Below are 17,929 nucleotides of genomic sequence, written 5' to 3'. Positions count from 1 at the left end.
TGGTGGCGCGTGCCTGTAATCCCAGCTACTCAGGAGGCTGAGGCAGGAGAATTGCTTGAACCCAGGAGGCAGAGGTTGCAGTGAGCCAAGGTCATGACCACTGTACTCCAGTCTGGGTGACAGGGCGAGACTCCATATATTTAAAAAAAAAAAAAAAAAAAGTTACAGGTCGAGGCTGGCAAGCAGGAAATTGCCTACTGAGGTGCCACTAAACTCACTGGGAAGCCACCACCCTCTGAATGTCCCAGCCCCCTTTGTGTGTGGGGAGGAAGGGATGGTTCTATAAGCCATTTGCTGTCATGTGCCACAGAGCAAGAAGGAAAAGAAAGTACACTGGAACCAGGATGAGAAGCCCTTCATTCTGCTGTGTTCCTCTAGTGCTCTCTACTGACAGAGTTAAACACAGTGCCAGCTGCCAGAGAAATATTTACAGGATCCTGCTCCAGTATCTCCAAGCATGGAAAAGAAGGGTAGATTTGGAGCTATGAGGTTATAAATTGATGACAGGCACATACATGTTCTGCTGCAGAAGAATGTATTTGATTACAGAGTGCTGTCCTGAGACCCCAGCAGGAGTGTTACATTGTATACAGTTTATGTTATGCACCATTGTGCCTTTCTACAATCTAAGCAACTCTGGGTTCTGAATGGGACCTCAGGGGAATCACTTTGTTATGATCATGTCTTGCAAATCTCAGCCAAGAGCTATCTGAAACACTGTGGGAAATATGCCTCAAGGTGTTCTGCCTTTGTCTACGACCAAATCTAATCAACAGCTGCCATCAAGCCTGAAGCAATAAGAGCACCTGAGTTCTTTGAGAAGAGGTGAGAGCAAGGTGATAAAGCCTTCGCTGGGCTAGGCTCTTTTATAGCTTGGATAGGACTTCTTTTTACCATATATACAGTGGGGTTTTTTTTTTTTTTTTAATTGTTGTTGTTTTGAGACAGGGTCTTGTTTTGTCACGGAAGCTGGTCTGGTACCCAAGCTGGTCATTCTTTCACCCAGGCTGGAATACAGTGGTGCAATCATGGCTCACTGCACCCTTAACCTCTCAGACTCAAGTGATCCTCCCACCTCAGCCTCCCAAGTAGTTGGAGCTACAAGTGTGAGCCACTATACTTGGCTAATTCCTATGTATGAGTTTTTAACCCCACTGAGCTCCTGGAATTTGACCTAATAATATTAGTACTTTTTTCCTTTTAAGGCAGGACACAATTTTCTTTTTTTTTTTTTGGTAGATCATGGTGCAGCCACAGAGATGGCAGCCCCTCTCCATGCTCCCAGGGATATGATTTTAATAAAAGGACAGAAGCCTTGATTTATCTCCACGACAGTTCCAATGCCAGGGGATGCAAACTCAAATACCTATACAGGTTAGGGATGCAACTTAAATGAGTGAAGCATGCACATATAAGACAAAAAGGAGTGATGGCAACTGTGAAAAACCATAGAATATACGGTTAAATAAAGGTGTAGTTGCTATTTTAACCCCTGCATATTGTTGCCATGTAGATCTAATTGTCAGATATTCTAATTTTTCAAGAAAAGCTGGAAATTCAGATTTTTAAAACCTGAAACTATCAATTTTTCAAAACAGTAAAAGAGATGGTGTAGGATAAACATATGTATGTGAGGAGTCACATCCAGGTGCGACTCCTACCCCATGCCTGTTTTTATACCCCTGTACAATCCCTTCCTACACTAACTATGGGTTTGGCCATACTACTAGTTTTGGTCAGTGGGACATTACCAAGTGTGGTGCAACCAGAGGTTTGATAAGCATTTGTTCACGGGCGCTTGTCCTTTCTCAAGTCACTATGCAGACGTTTGACTGATAAAAAGCCACATGGTGGAGAGGCCCTAGAGGATGAAGTCATTTTGAATGAGATCCCAGCTGATTGCAGCCCGATTTGTAACCTCAGCTAATACCATGTGGGCCCGGGCCCGGGTTAGCTCACACAATTGTAAAATCATAATAAACCATTGTTATTCTAAGCTACTAAGTCTTGAGCGGTTTGTTGTGTTGCAATAGGTAACTGAAACAGAGGTCATATCTAACTCCTTTGTTCTACTAATGAATGTCCTAAGGGCCATAGTGGAAGGGACCTGGTGAAATTCAGATAGCATGACAGTGGCAAGAACTTTCCAATTCTGTGCTCTTTCTATTGCTTTTCTTTCAATTCCCTTGGTGAAAAGCACCAGGTAAGGACTATGAAACTTCAAAGTCTACCTGCAGGGAACTTATACTGTGTCCTGAATGCATGCAAATTACTGTAGCTTGGTCCTTGGTAATGGGAAGATTTCTAGGTCATCCAGCCCCTTTCACTTTATAGGTGCAGAGAATGCAAAAACAATTTGAGAAAGTGAAAAGCAGCCTCTGATATCTGGAAGCTGGCCTGGTACAATCAGACACGCCATGATGTTACTAGACCATAGCCTGGCCCTTATAGCTTGGCTTTGTATTTTCCTGTAGAACAAAAACAATTCCAAAGAACATCAACATCAGACGAGGTCACTCTGTGACCATGATAGATCTAGACAAATACAAGACCACTCTGTAATCAGGTCTAAACACAGATAAAAAGATAAAACCTGATGATTGTCCAAACCACAAAAAATGACTCAACATCCCCACTTGGCTAATATGAGGGAGTTGCTGGTGCATTTTTTTTTTTCCCGTTTTTGAGACAAGGTCTGGCTCCATCACTCAGGGTACAGTGGAGTGGGGCGATCTCCATTCACTGAAACCTCCACTTCTTGGGCTCAAGCGATACTCCCACCTCAGCTTCCCAAGTAACTGAGATAGCAGGCGGGCACCACTAGGCCCGGTTCATTTTTGTATTTTTTGTAGAGACGAGTTTCACCATGTTGCCCAGGCTGGTCTGGAACTCCTGGGCTCAAGCAATTCGCCTGCCTCGGTCTACCAAAGTGCTGGGACTACAGGCGTGAGCCACCGCGCCCCGCCAAGCTGCTGTTTCTTTACCTGTACAAGCTTTTACCTCAATCTAGAATTCCCTTCCTCTAGATAAGATGAACTGAGAGGCTCAATCATGGAACGACCCTCTCTTCCTGACAGTATCTAATCCACTGAAGCTTTCACTTCCTTAAAACTCTCCCAAATCACTAACAACTCTTACCGAGAGCCCCATCTTTCCTCAATGTGTGTTCTCAGTCACTGCAACCAGTAATAAACCCAGTTTGTTCAACGATCCTTGTGTTCCTGGTGGGATTTGGTTAGAGGGCACTGACAGACCTAAGTTACACAGAGTTAGAGGCTGAGTTCACTAGAAGCAGTCTCCGCTTGTGTGTTCCTTCTTAGCCACTCTTTCGGTTAATGTCTGTCGTCCCTCTACCAGAATTAAGCTCCATGAGAACAGGGGCACTGTCTCTCATGTTCAGAGCTGTTTCTCAGTGCCTAGAACGGTACGCAGCAGAAGCTGGATGCTTAAAAAATAATCATTTTCTGAAAGAATGAATAAGGGGTTCGATATACGCAGGTTCCCTTTAATCTCTTAGCTCCTCGTAGATCGTGTGACATACAGACAGCACCACAGCACATTTCCCCAAACCCCCATTTTCCCGAAGAAATCTCGAAACCCTCACTCCTGGGATGCCCATCCTCTCAGAGCCTCTTCTCCGGGCAGAGTTTCTCTCACTCGCTGGTCCCTTCACATCTGAGCCCCAGGCCTATACACCTTCCTAACGCCCCTAGAACCCACCTGTCTCCACCACCTGTCCCTACCACCAGACACTGGTGGACGGGAAGCGCAGCTACCTAGGCGTCGAGTGGGCACTGCGGCACGGACCGCGCATGTGCGGAAATGGGTCGCACAAGCAGGATCTCCGACAAGTGAGGAGTTGCCTCGGAGTTTCCGTCCCGGTCTGGGCAGCCTTGGGCTGCCAGGAAGTCAGGAGAAGCTAGCCGGAAAGAGAACCCGGGCGCACGGCTTTCTGGGACACGTAGTCGTGGCGCTCTCGAGGCCCTACCATGAGCAAGCTCTTAACTCTTCAGGTGTGCAAGTCCTACGTCCACAGTCCAGTGCTACTGTCAGCTCGGAGTTCAGCTTCGGGCTGCCAACAGCCAGCAGCCCAGTGTCAGAGGCTTGGTCCCACAACGCTCTGCGGGCCGCGGCGCCTGCTGGGAGGTGTAGTCCGTGCTCTGCGTACTGCGTTCGCCGAGGGGGAGGGCGGAGCTGCCGGCGGCCCGGGCGGGCTGGCAGCTAGAGTGGGTGCGATAGCCGCCTCCGCCTCTGCCGCCTCCGCCGTCGCCTCCTCCGCCCGGGCCGTTCGCTGCTGCGCGGGGAGAGCGAGGCGGGGCCGCCGGGGCCGCCATGGAGCCCGACTCGGTGATTGAGGACAAGACCATCGAGCTCATGGTGAGTGCGGCCCGCTGGACCGTCTGTGCTTCCGTCCGTCCGGCCCCGGGCGGGCCTGCCCACCTCAACGTCCGGTGCGAGGCAGGCTCTGGCCCTTCCCAGAAGCCTCGGCCCAGACCTCGGCCCCCAGTCTTCCCTGGCCTTGGACCCGGCGCGGGCTCCTCTGATCCCTCGACATCTCCGGCCGGTCCTGGCCCGGCCCCCTCTATGCCCCTCGTTTCTCCCCCACCCCCTGTCCCGTCTCCGGTCCCAGCTTTCGGACGACCCTCGCTCGTTTATGCTGTAGACCTAGGTCGCACTCGCTCTAGCACCCCATTCTCCTTCTTTTAGAAAGGGATTTTTTTTTCTTTCCTCTGTTTCGGCCCAGGCCCGCACCGCGCTTGCAAGCCCCGCTCAGGCCGAGTGAGGTGGTGGGAAGGAGTACGGAGGAGATGGGTCAGGGCCGCCTGGGCCTCCGCGTCCTAGGAGGGGTCTCAGCACCCACTCCCCAGCCTAGGTCTGTGTGGATGCCAGGATAGGCCCTACAGAGCTGGGGGGCAGGGAGCTTTCGGGTTTGAAGCTGTGGCGGATAAGGAGGCCTCTTTCCCGGGCCCTTGTGGTGTCCGACTTCTCGGACAAAGGGTTTCCTACCCGGCGGAGAGGGATGTTTGCATAGCAAGGCCCCAGGTACTCTGGATTCCATCCTCCAGGAAAGAGAAGCCGTAACTTCACGTTTTCCAGAGCTGCTTTGGGAAATTGGGGATGAGTGGGGAGGGAGCCATCCTCATCACTGCCGCGAGTTCTTTCTTCTCAGAAAGAAAAAAAGGGGAATCCTTGGCCCCCGGGGGAAGCCACCACTCTTCTGTTAGAAACCACTGGCAGTCAGGCCAGACTCCCCGGTCCGTGGACACTCTCCACCCTCCTCCGAAGCTTTAGGATTTGAAGCCAGAAGGGGTTTTTAGGAACAGGACCGTGAGAGAGTGGCTAGAAGTGAAGAATTTGCTAATTGGTGGATGATTTGGTGGAAGAAATAAAATATGGCAGATATTACCTGCCAATGTGAGCATTAGGGAAATCAAACTGGGCTCTGGAGAGTTGGGAAGAGGAAGTCTGCATCAGCAAATGGACATGTCCAGGATTTCTTCCTGTGGAAGCCTTGACAGTTTCTTTGTATCTCTCCTAACACGGTAACAACTTCTTCCCCAGGGTTGAGAGGAGAGAGGTGGAAGAATCTACTTAACCCAGCAAAATGTTTTCCTAGCCAGATTTTCTTCAATGTGAAAATGTTTATTGAGTCAGTGATTCCACTGAGTAGGGTTGGTGACATCAGAGCCACTTCCCCCATTTAACGCTATAAATAATAAATGGTGACACTGAAAGTCTGTTGGATAGCTGCATGGTTTCTGTGGATGATGGTGTCTGGGGAGTTGAGATGCTTGCTTTAAAAATGGAAGTACGGTAGCATAAATATGGAGGCAGTTTAATGTTTGCTGTCCTTTGCGTAATTCACAGAACTTGACTTCTCTAGCATTCTTGAAAACTAGGAGGAAAAAAGAGAAACTGATAGTTTTTGATTTTTGCGTGCATGTGTGTGTGCACGTGGGGTTGTTTTCAAAGGGATAATGTCACATGCTGAGTGATTTTTCCTTTTCAGCATAATTTATCATACTTGTAGTCAAGTGTTTGGTATTCTGTAACTTTTGTAGTGGGTTATTTTGGTAAATATCTTAAATCGACTAAGTATATTACATATTCTTAAAAATGTACACACAATGCATGTACTTACAACAGAAGTACTTCATATCGAAAAATTGTAACTTGGTGACTCTTTGAAATTGGCTGTTCCCAGCTCCTTCCATTTCTATTCCTTTTAAAAATAACGAAAATGTATTTGTTTTCAAAAGAATTATAAGAAATACATTGTAACCCAAGTCAGTGTATGGTAAAAAACAAACAAACAAACAAACAAAAACCCAAGAAAACAAAAAAACCTTTGGCCTAAATTCACTGGCTTCCTATGCTTATAACTTAAAAAGTGTTGATTTTACATGATAGCACTTAGATTTGATCTGAAAAGAGATTTCAGCCTGTTAAGGACATTGTAAACTGGGATTTAAACTGGAATTCTTAGAAAATTTAACAAAGAGTTCAGTTATATTACGATTAATTTTAAAATGGCCTTTTATTTAAGGATTTTGATATTTCCTGAAAGGGATACCAGTTAAGACTCTTAGACAACCCTTATCGTAAATTAAATATATGTATTTATTTTAGTAAAATAGCACAGGTGCTTAACAACTGACTGAGTAAATCCAGAATCAAATGTAGGAATGATAATACCTTAGAATCTAATTGCATGTGGCTTTCTGTTTTCACTGCGTTTAAATTACAGTTTCCAGAACTGGGTTAAAAATATTTTTTACGTTGGTTTCAAGATAATCCGATTGATGGAAGAAAAGGGGTTAAACTGATGGTGTTTTGAAAGCCTAAAGCATGAAATATTTTTAGATTTTTATGAGTCAGCTTCAGTACTCAAATATTTGTGATTGTGCTGCTTGTACCAGTTTGGCACTTAATGCTTAACAAGATAACTTTCATTTGCTATTCCAAAGTGTGCTGTATTAAAAAGAGGAAACAGACTTCTTGGTTATGTCCCTTTTCTAATCTTCATCCCTCTACTTTCCTTAATATTGATTCTTCTGCTTTTCCTTGCATTTTTGATAAGTATATTAGGAAATAAAGCTGGTAATAGCAGAATAATTAAATTTCTAAAATATAACCCCCCACTTTGACTCCTATCCCTGCCTGAGGCCTGGGTCCACAAAGGGTGCTTCTCCTACTGACCCGCTCTATAGGATTCAGATTTTAGTATTATTTAAATCTATAAACTCTTAATTTAGACCCAGAATTTACAGTTACTAATGGTAAATAATTTAACCACCAGATGACTGTTAGGGCCTTTTATTGGCCTGGTGCTATACCTGTTAGTGGGCCTGTTTTTCCAAACTTCTGAGTTTGGTAAAATACGCCTTATGAATGAGGTAGAAAAGTAGTCATTCATTTTGGAAATATGTAAAGTGTATCAGGCTATGTTCAGTGGACTTCATTGGGAAGAATGAGAACTGTACAATATGTATCACATGGTATTTAACAGCCCTTGAGTTAGGAATATGACTTGATTTTCAGTCACTTATCACTAGAAAGCACTCACAAGAGCTTCTGATTGGAAGAGAAAGATGATTAGATTACCCTGTAAGCAAACAGCAGAAATTGGTGCTATCACTTTAGGAAAGGCGAGCCTGCCTCCTCTACAGGTGTGAGTGAATCCCCTCTTCCCTTTACACAATTAATGGACGGTTTATAATTAATTGGTAAATGACTTCCCTTTTTGCTAAGTGACCTTAAGTGAGTTATTTCCTTTCTGTCTTATCTCTTAAGTGGCTGTATTACTTGTTGAATGAAGTAATATAGGTTAAAATACACTGATCCTTATTAAGAAGGTGTGGGCAGGTGCGGTGGCTCATGCCTGCAATCCCAGCACTTTAGGAGGTGGGAGGATTGCTTGAGCCCAGGAGTTTGAGACCAGCCTAGGCAACATAGCAAGACCCTGTCTCTACAAAAAATAAAAAAAATTAGCCAGGCATAGTGGTGCACTCCTATAGTCCCTACTACTCAGGAGCCTGAGGTGGGGAGGATCTCTTGAGCCAAGAAGTTTGAGGTTGCAGTGAGCTATGATTGTGCCACTGCACTCCAGCCTGGGTAACAGAGCAAGACGCTCTCAAAAAAATAAATAAATAATAAATAAATAAATAAATAAATGAGGTTGCTGGAAATGTCTTGTTTTCTTTTTGGATCATTTTTTTTCTTCCTGTCATTGACTTTCTAAGGGGGTAAGTGGGGTTGTTTAGTGACTTCATCAAGAAACTGGATATCACTTTGTCACCATCCCTCTCCTCATGTAGCACACCACTAGAGGTGCTGACTTACTGAATGCACACTCAGTGGACACAGGTTTCAATAGGGTCCAAATGAATAAACCACACACACACACAAATTTATATAAAATATATGGACCTCATTGTCCTGCCTAAAGAGGCTGTGGCCCAAATATATCAATTTTTGCCCCTGATTTTGCAGTAGGTTGGATATCCTTTCAGATTTGACATGGATAAACATGTTCCTGCACACAAATCTTGGCATTCTGGGCTCTTGACTGCTATAGTCTGTCTCCTGCAAACAGAGCTAGCCCAGGAGAATCACTTGGCCATTACATAGATTCACAAAACAGCACATATATGCCTTTTACTAGTGTTGTTTGAGCCTATGAATTCTAGAAACAAAATTATCTGCCTTGTACGATCTGTGGGATCCTGGATTCCACCTTGTGATATTTGTTCTTCATAGAAAAGGAAGCATTTCAAGTCCTAGTGATTCCAATTCCAATCTTCCTTTCTATTCCCTTCTCCTTTATGGCTTTTCTGCCTACTGTCCTTGCTTGCTGTATATTCTAGCCAACACATGGAGGACCATGGTCTTCCAAATTCTGTTCACACGTTTCCTTTGTCAGCATCAATAGAAATGGACCTAAGCCCGTTTATTGAAGGCTACTGATGTTTATCAAAAGGATCTAATAGGTGGTTCTCTGGCCAAATTGGCTCAGGTTACATCTCAGCAATCTTTTCCTTCATTTATGCTGATGAAGTCCTATCCACCCCCAATAAAACACAATAGGTGCCACCTGTTTTGATGTCAGTTTATATTATGGTAGCAGATACCATCTTGTTTTTGTGTCTATATAGCACTGCCTATATGACACTCATTGTTAAATGAAATGAATGAATTCTGGTACTTTGTATTTATCCTGTAGCACTTAACATATTTCAGGCTTGTATTATAGTTACCTGTTCGTGTCCTCTGTTGAATGATAAACTCCTCATGGGAAGGGCTGGGGCCGTATTTATCTTCCTGTGACACACTGTTCCTTCATACCACACGGCGTCTTCTTTGTGGTAGGCCTTCAGGAAATGTTGGGTTGAATTTTCCTGGTGATCATTTTCAGACATTAATGCCTTTTGCCTGTGTCTTAACTATCCTCTTTTCTAAGCATTTTCACCCACATTACTAATCCACACAATAATCAGTTCCTAAGTTTTATGGGACTTATGTCATCCTCTATATTATAAAAACTTGTGGTTGCGCCTAAACTCTTCTTCTAGAGGCTGTGTTTGATTGCCCTGTTACCCCTTCACAGGGCTCAGCACATAAGTGCTCAATGTGGATTTAAATTAATGTTAGATTTTCTTTTTTTCGTGCAGTGAAACCTTTTAAGATTTCCTTTTGAATATCTTAAGACAAAGGTAGAGATGAATAGAGAAGTAAGATGGGGAGGGGGAAGAGGTGGGTGGTGTGTGGTTCATAGGACGTCCATAGACACAGTAACCTTTATTTACAGACTTTCCACACATACAGATTGATTTACATAGAACTCAGAGAGTGGTTGTTAGCAAAGAATTGAGGAAACTGAATACTTTTTGCATCAGTAGGTGCAGGTTTGCCAAATAGTTGATCAGCTCCAAGGGCTCCATGACCTTAGAAGAGCGTGATTTAGCAGAAAGGGCATGGGCTTTGAAGTGCAACACCTGAGTTTGTATCCTAGCTCTGTCACTTGCTAGCTGTGTGACCTAAAGAAAGGTAACCTTTCTGCAGTATGATTTTATTATATGTAAAAATAAGAAAACTTAGGTATTGGTCTGAGTTGTTGGGAGGATTATATGAGAGAGGTGTGTGAAAGGACTTTGCAGAGGCTTGCTTTTCTTCAAATGCTGACCATACTAACTTCCCCCAGAAGTACAGGGACCTTAAAGCAAAGTCAAGACAGGTGGTGTGGAAAAGGTTTTTATTTTTTTCTCCTGAGTTGCGCATGTATTTATTTGTGAGGCTTTACAGAAGACTAATATTTAGTTGCTTTTAGCCATACATTTAATGAGCCATCTTTGGGAGAAACAATGAAATCATACAGAGTCAATACTGTCTTGAAAAATCTGGGAGATACTATTACAATGACTACCAATTTGGCGTAATTAGGTCTATGCTGTAACTACAGAGAGAACCCCACCAGTCCTATTTTTATACCTGGTATCCTGACAGAAAGAGACTGGTGATTAGTTTATGTTGACATTGACCATTGGGATTTATGTTTAATCGGTTTAGTTTAGAATGACAAATTGTGATTTTTGAATTCTTATTCTTATCATCAAAGCTGATGGTTTTGACCTTAACAGAATAAGCAATGAGAATTCATACAAGATTTCCTTATAAGTTGTATTGTTCATTGAATTAGTTGACAATGGGGGAAGAAACTTGTTGGTTAAGAATGTGCTTGTTACCCTTGGTTAGTTGAGGAAGTTTGTCTTTGTAGGCAAATGAGAGACAGACCAGGAAGACCTGACAATCCAGTAGGGTGTCTCTAACCTGGTTCTTACTGTTTTAATGAAACTAAAAGATGGAAGAGTTCTGTGATGTCAGCAGGAAGCATTTTTAGGAAATTCCCTCTCAGGTTGAGTCAACAATGAAGATCTTCACAAAATGGAAAGCTGTGAAGTAGAAACACTGGGACATTAACATGAAAAATGAAAAAAAAAAAAAAGCTTTGGCTCTTTGGCTTGTGATAGAGAGGTATGTAAATATAAGTATATTGAATGTAGGAAACTATTGTATAATAAAAAACCTCTGATCCACAGAAGAAAAAGAAAGACTAAGGTTCTACTATTGTGGAAAAGGAACTTGAGTAATTTTTAATGTTTATTTTTTTAGGAGTTAACTTGAGAACATTGAACCGGTTTTGGTAACTAACAGTGAAATATATTTTGGCTCTCTGAAATGACTACATGATAGATTCAAAGAGAAAGGGGGCAGAGGGGCAGGAAGAACTCAGTCCTGACACTCCTCACTTGGCATCTGTTAATCTTTGTATTACTAGCCTAAGGCCTGCCAGCAATTAGGCATTGAAGAAATATATATATATATATATATATATATATAAATATTTTTTTAAGGGAAGGGAGAAAAATTAACTCACTAGTACAGGAGAAAAGCCTGAGGATTCAAGAGGTCCAGAAATGAGTCTGTTAGTCAAATTGCTGTGGTTGTGTTTTGCTATAACTTGTTTTGCATTTTGGATAGTTGTACCTTGAAAAGCATAGTATACTGTTTTAGCAGTTAGCTACTGGCTGTAGTTCACTAGCTACTTTTGTCAAAATTGGGTTTCCAGTTTATTCTTAGGCTTAAGAGTAGTACCACTTAATGGGAAAAACTTGAGACCTCATTATTTGCTTGGGATTTTACTTTTGTGATCTCCTTAAAGTTGTGAGTCTTAAGGTATTTTCATCTGATTGTTATGGTGAGGTTAATCATAGACCGGCATTTCAGTCACTTTAATTGCTTTACCTACAATATGAACAATCAGAACATCTTTAAGAGTCATTGCCTGTGGACTGTCAACACATCTTAGACTTTAAAAATTACTTGGGTTCAGCTGGATTTGAGATTCTTTGTCACAGTTACAATCTTTGCTGCTAAACACAAAGACTACTTGAGTACCATTATAGTGTGTCTTGCCACAATCTTTTTTTTTTTTTTTTTGAGATGGAATCTTGCTTGGTAGCCCAGGCTGGAGTACAGTGGCACGATCTCGGCTCACTGCAACCTCTGTCTCCCCAGTTCAAGTGATTCTCCTTCCTCAGCCTCCCAGGTAGCTGGGATTGTAGGCATGTGCCACCAGGCCCAGCTAATTTTTGTATTTTTAGTAGAGGCAGGGTTTCACCATGTAGGTCAGAATGGCCTCAAACTCCTGACCTCAAGTGATCCGCCCGCCTTGGCCTCCCAAAGTGTTGGGACTATAGGTGTGAACCACCCAGCCCAGCCTATAATGTGTTTTGTTTTAGCATTAATGTTGTAGGTTTTAGGCTGGGCATGGGGGCTCACACCTGTAATCCCAGCCCTTTGGGAGGCCAAGGTAGGCAGATCGCTTGAGCTAAGGAGTTTGAGGCCAGCCTGGGCGGTGAAACCCTGTCTCTACTTAAAAAAGAGAAAAGAAAAGAAAAGAAAAGAAAAAAAATATCTTGGGCCTTAGAATTGCATGGCTTTTTGTTAATTAAATGCTTTTTTAAGTGGCAAGATCTAGGGAATTAACCCGTTCAGGATGGCCCAACTGATTAATCTAGGCTGAAATATTTACTCTTCTGTATTTTCATAGTACTCCATTTTCATGTTAATTAATTTAGGACCTTTGAGAGTAAAGCTTGATTTCTTCTCCTCTCTCAGAAATCGTGGGCTTTCTGACCCTTGAACTGTGGAGTCCATAGTGCTCCATGGAAAGGTCATGGGCTCTACTACCTAGTAGATGTGAGACTTTGGACAGGTAACTTCTTTCTGCTCATCTTTTTTGAGAATTAAATATGGGTAATTAATGTGAAGGACTTGGCCAATTAGTAGCTCTTCAATAAGGTGGATATTACTATAATTACTGCAGGAGCATTTTGGCTGTAATGTAGCAATTGAGGAAGTAGCAAATTTATGTTCGAGTAAGTTCAGTCTTTTTGTTTTTATCTTTGTTGTCCTGTTGAATGCCTTTTCTCTCTCCCTTTTAGTTTGTTTAGAATTTGCAGTCTGATATGGTAGAAAAAGCATGTTGATATAATGTGGATAGGACTTAATATTTAATAGTGTCACCTAGTAAATTGTTTATTAGCATTCTTTATGATTCTTCCCAGTTTCTCTGATGATTGGCCATTGTACGGGACTGGCCTTTATTGAGTCAGAAGTTCACTCTTAAGTTATATGTTTTGAAGCACACTATATTTTAGGTAGAGGATTTGGGTAATATGTAGATAGGATGTCTTATATGTAGCAAACCAAAACATTTCTTTGTTAGGTACGTAAATAAATATCTTCATGGTAGAGATTTGAGCCCTCTCATATCATTATTTTTGGCTGACAAACTTTTTATAATGGTGGAGGAGCTATCTTAGAAAATGGATAAGAAAGTTCAGTGTAGCCAAGTGATCTAGGACAATTTATATGGATGATAGGGTAAGTTTTTTTAGCTGCTCTCATTTGGAAGTTGCACGCTATTTAGTCATGAGCAAATATTAATATTAGGGATGTTCCACTATTTGTTATGAGTTTTGTATCCTTTCAACACAGAGATGAGGAATGCTGCTGCAGGCATTTTCTGCCAAATAGCTGACTCAGGGGTTATAACTTTTTTCCTGTGCTTCAGATCCACCATTCCATTGACCCTTCCTTCCATTTCTTGGAGGCTGTCCTTTGCTGCTGGTGCCATGGTGGGTGTATGGATTGCTTTCTGTCTTTCAACAGTTACCGAAGTGCATGTTTGGGATTTTGTTGAAGAAAGCTGGATACAGTAAACGGAAAGAATCTTGGAAGATGCTTGACTGCTGTCTTTTCTCAGACTAGTCTGAAAGGGAAAACCCCCATTCATTCTGGATTGGTGGATCTGAAGTACAAAATATTTTCCAGGTAAGCAATTACCCTGTATTGTTTTGTTTTGTGGAACTCAACTCGCTGAAAGAAATTTTGAAAAATATTTTTCCTGATTTCTTTTGTCCATTAATAGGGAAAGGGAGAAATATTAGATGTTTGTACGTAGTGTCATGTTTGACCATGTTTGGGTGTGGATCAGTGAAGGTATATGTGGCTGAATTGCTGGTAAAAACTTTGTTTTACTGTAAGAAGTGCAGTTATTATTATTTTGAGAAATTCTGTTGCCCAGGCTGGACTGCAGTAGCATGAACATGGCTTACTGCAGCCTTGACCTCTTGGCCTCACACGATCTTCCCGCCTCATCCTCTCAGGTAGCTGGGACCACAGGCATGTGTCGCCATGCTCAGCTAATTTCTTTTTTGTAGAGACAGGATCTCGCCATGTTGCCCAGACTGGTCTTGAACTCCTGGGCTCAAGTGATTTGCCTGCCTTGGCCTTCCAAAGTGTTGGGATTACAGACATGAGCCACCACGCCTAACTCAGTTATTTTTATTTTAAGCCCAAATAGTTTTTATTCATAGTCTAATAGGAAATACAGTAAACAGGGACATATATTGTTTAGGGAATAGCTTGTAAAATATGGAAAACAAATGGTAACTTTGAGGCATTCTCACATGATTTATATAATAGTTAATACCCGGTCAAAATATTTTTTGCAATTTCACGTAAAGTGATTTTATTCTGAGGTCTCTTGGAGGGTCTTCTTGGGGAGGTTTACTAACTGTAGCAACTGCTTATTGAGAGCATGTGCTGCATGCCAGTTACCTTTGTATGCACTTTACCTATAGTACGTCATTGGCACAGTGCTTCACCTGCGTTTTACAGCTAGTGAAATGGAGCTCATAAGCATAAAGTGCCAGTTTCTCAGGTCATGCAGCTGGTAAATGGTAGAACCAAGCTTTAAACTTGTTATTAGGTGTCCTCAAAGTTCTCACTCTTTCTGACTTATTACACTTGTTGAAGTTTGTACTTCAACCTTTAGATTTTCAAATTGCCTGTCTGTAAGAGCAAGGTGTGATTTTCTTCAACACGTTTCCACTCAAAGAACACATGCTGGGTCATTGTTTGGCATGGTATTTTAATCTTTTAATATGATTAAATGCTTGCTTACTGAAAAATCAGATCTTCAATCAGTTCATCAAGTGAACATAAAGGTAATTTAGGGAGTATAGGAGAGACAGTGCATTTAAATATCAAGATGTGCTTTATACAGGGAAGTATCACTTGGTCCAGTGAACTCAAACCTGTATCTTCTCAGTTCCTCCTCAGTATTTATTATTTAAATAGCTCAGTAGCTCATTATGTAGACTTCTTTTGGCCTGTGGTTTGTCATTCTTACAAGTAAGGCATTGTCAGGCAACGTTCTTGAAAACATGACTTTTTTCAGTATTTAATATTCTTTCTGGAGAACATCCTACTCCCTTTCATCTTAAAAAAATTTCTTTTTATTATAGATGGACACTCTGACTTCGTGATCCTTGGTTTAATTTAATACTTTCACATTTGCTAATGTTTCTCGTCTGATGAGATTATGGCTTACTGCAACCTTTGCCTCCCAGGTTCAAGTGATTCTAGTGCCTCAGCTGCCCAAGTAGCTGGGATTACAGGTGCGTGCCACCGTGCCCAGCTGATTTTTGTATTTTTAGTAGGGATGGGGTTTTGCCATGTTGGCCAGGCTGGTGTCGAACTCCTGGCCTCAAGTAATCTGCCTGACTCGGCCTCCTGAACTGTTGGGATTACAGGCGTGAGCCATTTTTCACCTTGTCTTCTGAAGGATGGTCAGGACAGTCAGGTGGTGGTGGTGGTGGTGGTAATGGTAGTAGTAGGAGAAGTAATAGTTAACACTGGGCACTTATTCTTTACTGGGCATGATTCAAGATATTTTATACTTATAAACTTATTTTATCCTTATACAGGTTGAGTATCCCTTGTCTAAAATGCTTGGGATCAGAAGTGTTGAGAATTTTGAATTTTTTTCAGATTTTCAAATATCTGCTGTATACTGATTCAGCATCCCTAATCTAAAATCTGAAATCCGAAAAGTTTCAATGAGCATTTCCTTTGAGCGTCATGTTGGCACTCAAAACATTTTGGATTTTGGAGCACTTTGGATTTTGTATTCTTGGGTTAGGGATACTCAACCTGTAGTAACCTCATGAGGTAGGTACCATTATTTCCACCCTACTGGTGAGGACACTAAAGGGTAGAGTAAAGGGTTAAATAACATGCTCTAGATCACACATCTTGTAAGGGACAAAGGTGAGATACGAACCCGGCAGTCTGGCTTCAGAGAATGTGCTTCTTACCTCTATTCTATATTATCTGTAGATTAGAGAGTATCATCCAGTAATAGAGGGGCGGAAGTCCTAAAGACTAAAACTATATATTCTGATTTCAAGAAATCATTGCAAAAGGAAAGGAAACAGTTTTATATATTTTTTACCTTCTGTAGAAAACAGTCTAGCTCTCAGGTTCTGCATTAGCCATCTAGGGCTGTCAGGCTGTTTCCTAAGGCAACTTGGAATAGGTTAGTTCGAGGTTACCTTTTAGTACAGTGCTGTCCCATAGAACTTTTTGCAATGATTGAAATGTTCAGTGTCTGCACTGTTCAATATGGCACAGTTTTGAAGTGTGGCTCAAAGTAACTGAATTTTTAATCTTAATTTTAATTAAATTGACATTTAAATAGTTACATGTGGAGATTATAACCTGCCATCATCCTAGGTCCAGTCCTTGGTTTAATACTCACAGAAATTTGATCTGCTGAGCATGCTCAAACATCCCCTTATCCCAGGGTTGGACTAACATTAACCAACCTTACAAGACTGATGTGTAAAACCTAAATCTTAATTTATTTACGATGATTTAAATGTGTTGGCATGTTTAGTATATTCTTTTTTTTTTTTTTTGAGACAGTCTGTCGCTGTCGCCAGGCTGGAGTGCCATGGTGCGATCGTGGCTCACTGCAACCTCCGCCTACCAGGTTCAGTCAGTTCTCCTGCCTCAGCCTCCTGAGTAGTTGGACTACAGGCGCACATCACCACACCCAGCTGATTTTTGTATTTTTAGTAGAGAGGGGGTTTTACCATTGATGGCCAGGATGGTCTCGATCTCTTGACCTTGTGATCCACCCGCCTGGGGCTTCCATAGTGCTGGGATTACAGGCGTGAGCCACTGTGCCCGGCCCAGTATATTGTTTATTGTTAGGCAGATGTACTTACTAGGTCCTAATTAATATACTAGTTTAATTTTTTCAAACAAGTCAGAGAGACCTGAAGACTCTAGCCAAATGACTGGAGTATTCTCTTTATATAAGAAGATTTCATCAGGGAAGAAAGACGTCTCTGCTGGCCTGGGACTGAGACACCTTTCAACTTACTTTTAGGGATGGTGGTTTTTCCCTGTGGCAAAGCCTCTCGAACTCTTCTGCTTGCTGTTGCTTCCCAGATCCTTTTATGATTAAGGCATTTGTTTTTAGACAGATTAGTACATTCAGCTTGAATGCACCCTTGACTTATAGGTCTGAGAAGCCCTTTGTTTTCATTAAAGTTCCTTTATCACTGCTGTAATCCATTTTGTGTTCCTTTGCAACTCTGAGAAAACAGTTGAATTTTCCTTGCTTCCGTGTGGCATCTTTATATTAAAGTGAGTTCAGTTTGGGTTATGGCGAATTTGAGTTGCCTATGGATGAATTGTCTAAGAAGAGAAGTATCTAGTAGGAATACTGGCCTGGAGTTCATTAGAGGGGGCAGGGTTAGAGAGAAATATTGGGGAGTTTTTAGGTGCAGTGGTAGCTGACTAGACTTTAGTACAGTTATATGATTACTCAGAGTATAGACCGAAGAATGTATATATTGGTGTATGGGAATGCCAACATAAAATAATGGGCTACAGCTAAGGTCAGAACCTGAGATCATATGTGATGTTGACCAAGAGGTGTTATTACCACCCTCTCCTTTTTTCTCTTCCTCTCCCCTCCCCTCCCCTCCCCCTTCCCCTTCCCCGTTCC

At 42.1% G+C, this 17,929-nt stretch overlaps 1 protein-coding gene across 4 annotated transcripts in view; it reads left to right on the top strand.

Moving 5' to 3' along the window:
* The first annotated feature begins 3,961 nt into the window (after positions 1–3,961).
* Positions 3,962–17,929, top strand: part of FBXW11 (F-box and WD repeat domain containing 11) — a 150,759-nt gene continuing 136,791 nt past the window's right edge. For 3 of the 4 annotated variants that reach the window (XM_011947789.1, XM_011947788.1, XM_011947787.1), the window contains exon 1: positions 3,962–4,377. In XM_011947789.1, the coding sequence (XP_011803179.1) occupies positions 4,333–4,377 (45 nt within the window). In that variant the 5' untranslated portion in view covers positions 3,962–4,332. The remainder of the gene's footprint in view (positions 4,378–17,929) is intronic. The other variant, XM_011947786.1, reaches the window with a different exon arrangement.

This window comes from Colobus angolensis, unplaced genomic scaffold, assembly GCF_000951035.1.
Source record: "Colobus angolensis palliatus isolate OR3802 unplaced genomic scaffold, Cang.pa_1.0 Scaffold27, whole genome shotgun sequence".
Taxonomy (NCBI): domain Eukaryota; kingdom Metazoa; phylum Chordata; class Mammalia; order Primates; family Cercopithecidae; genus Colobus; species Colobus angolensis.
The sequence above is the reverse complement of the archived record's forward strand: the minus strand, read 5'-3'. Positions and strand labels throughout refer to the sequence as shown.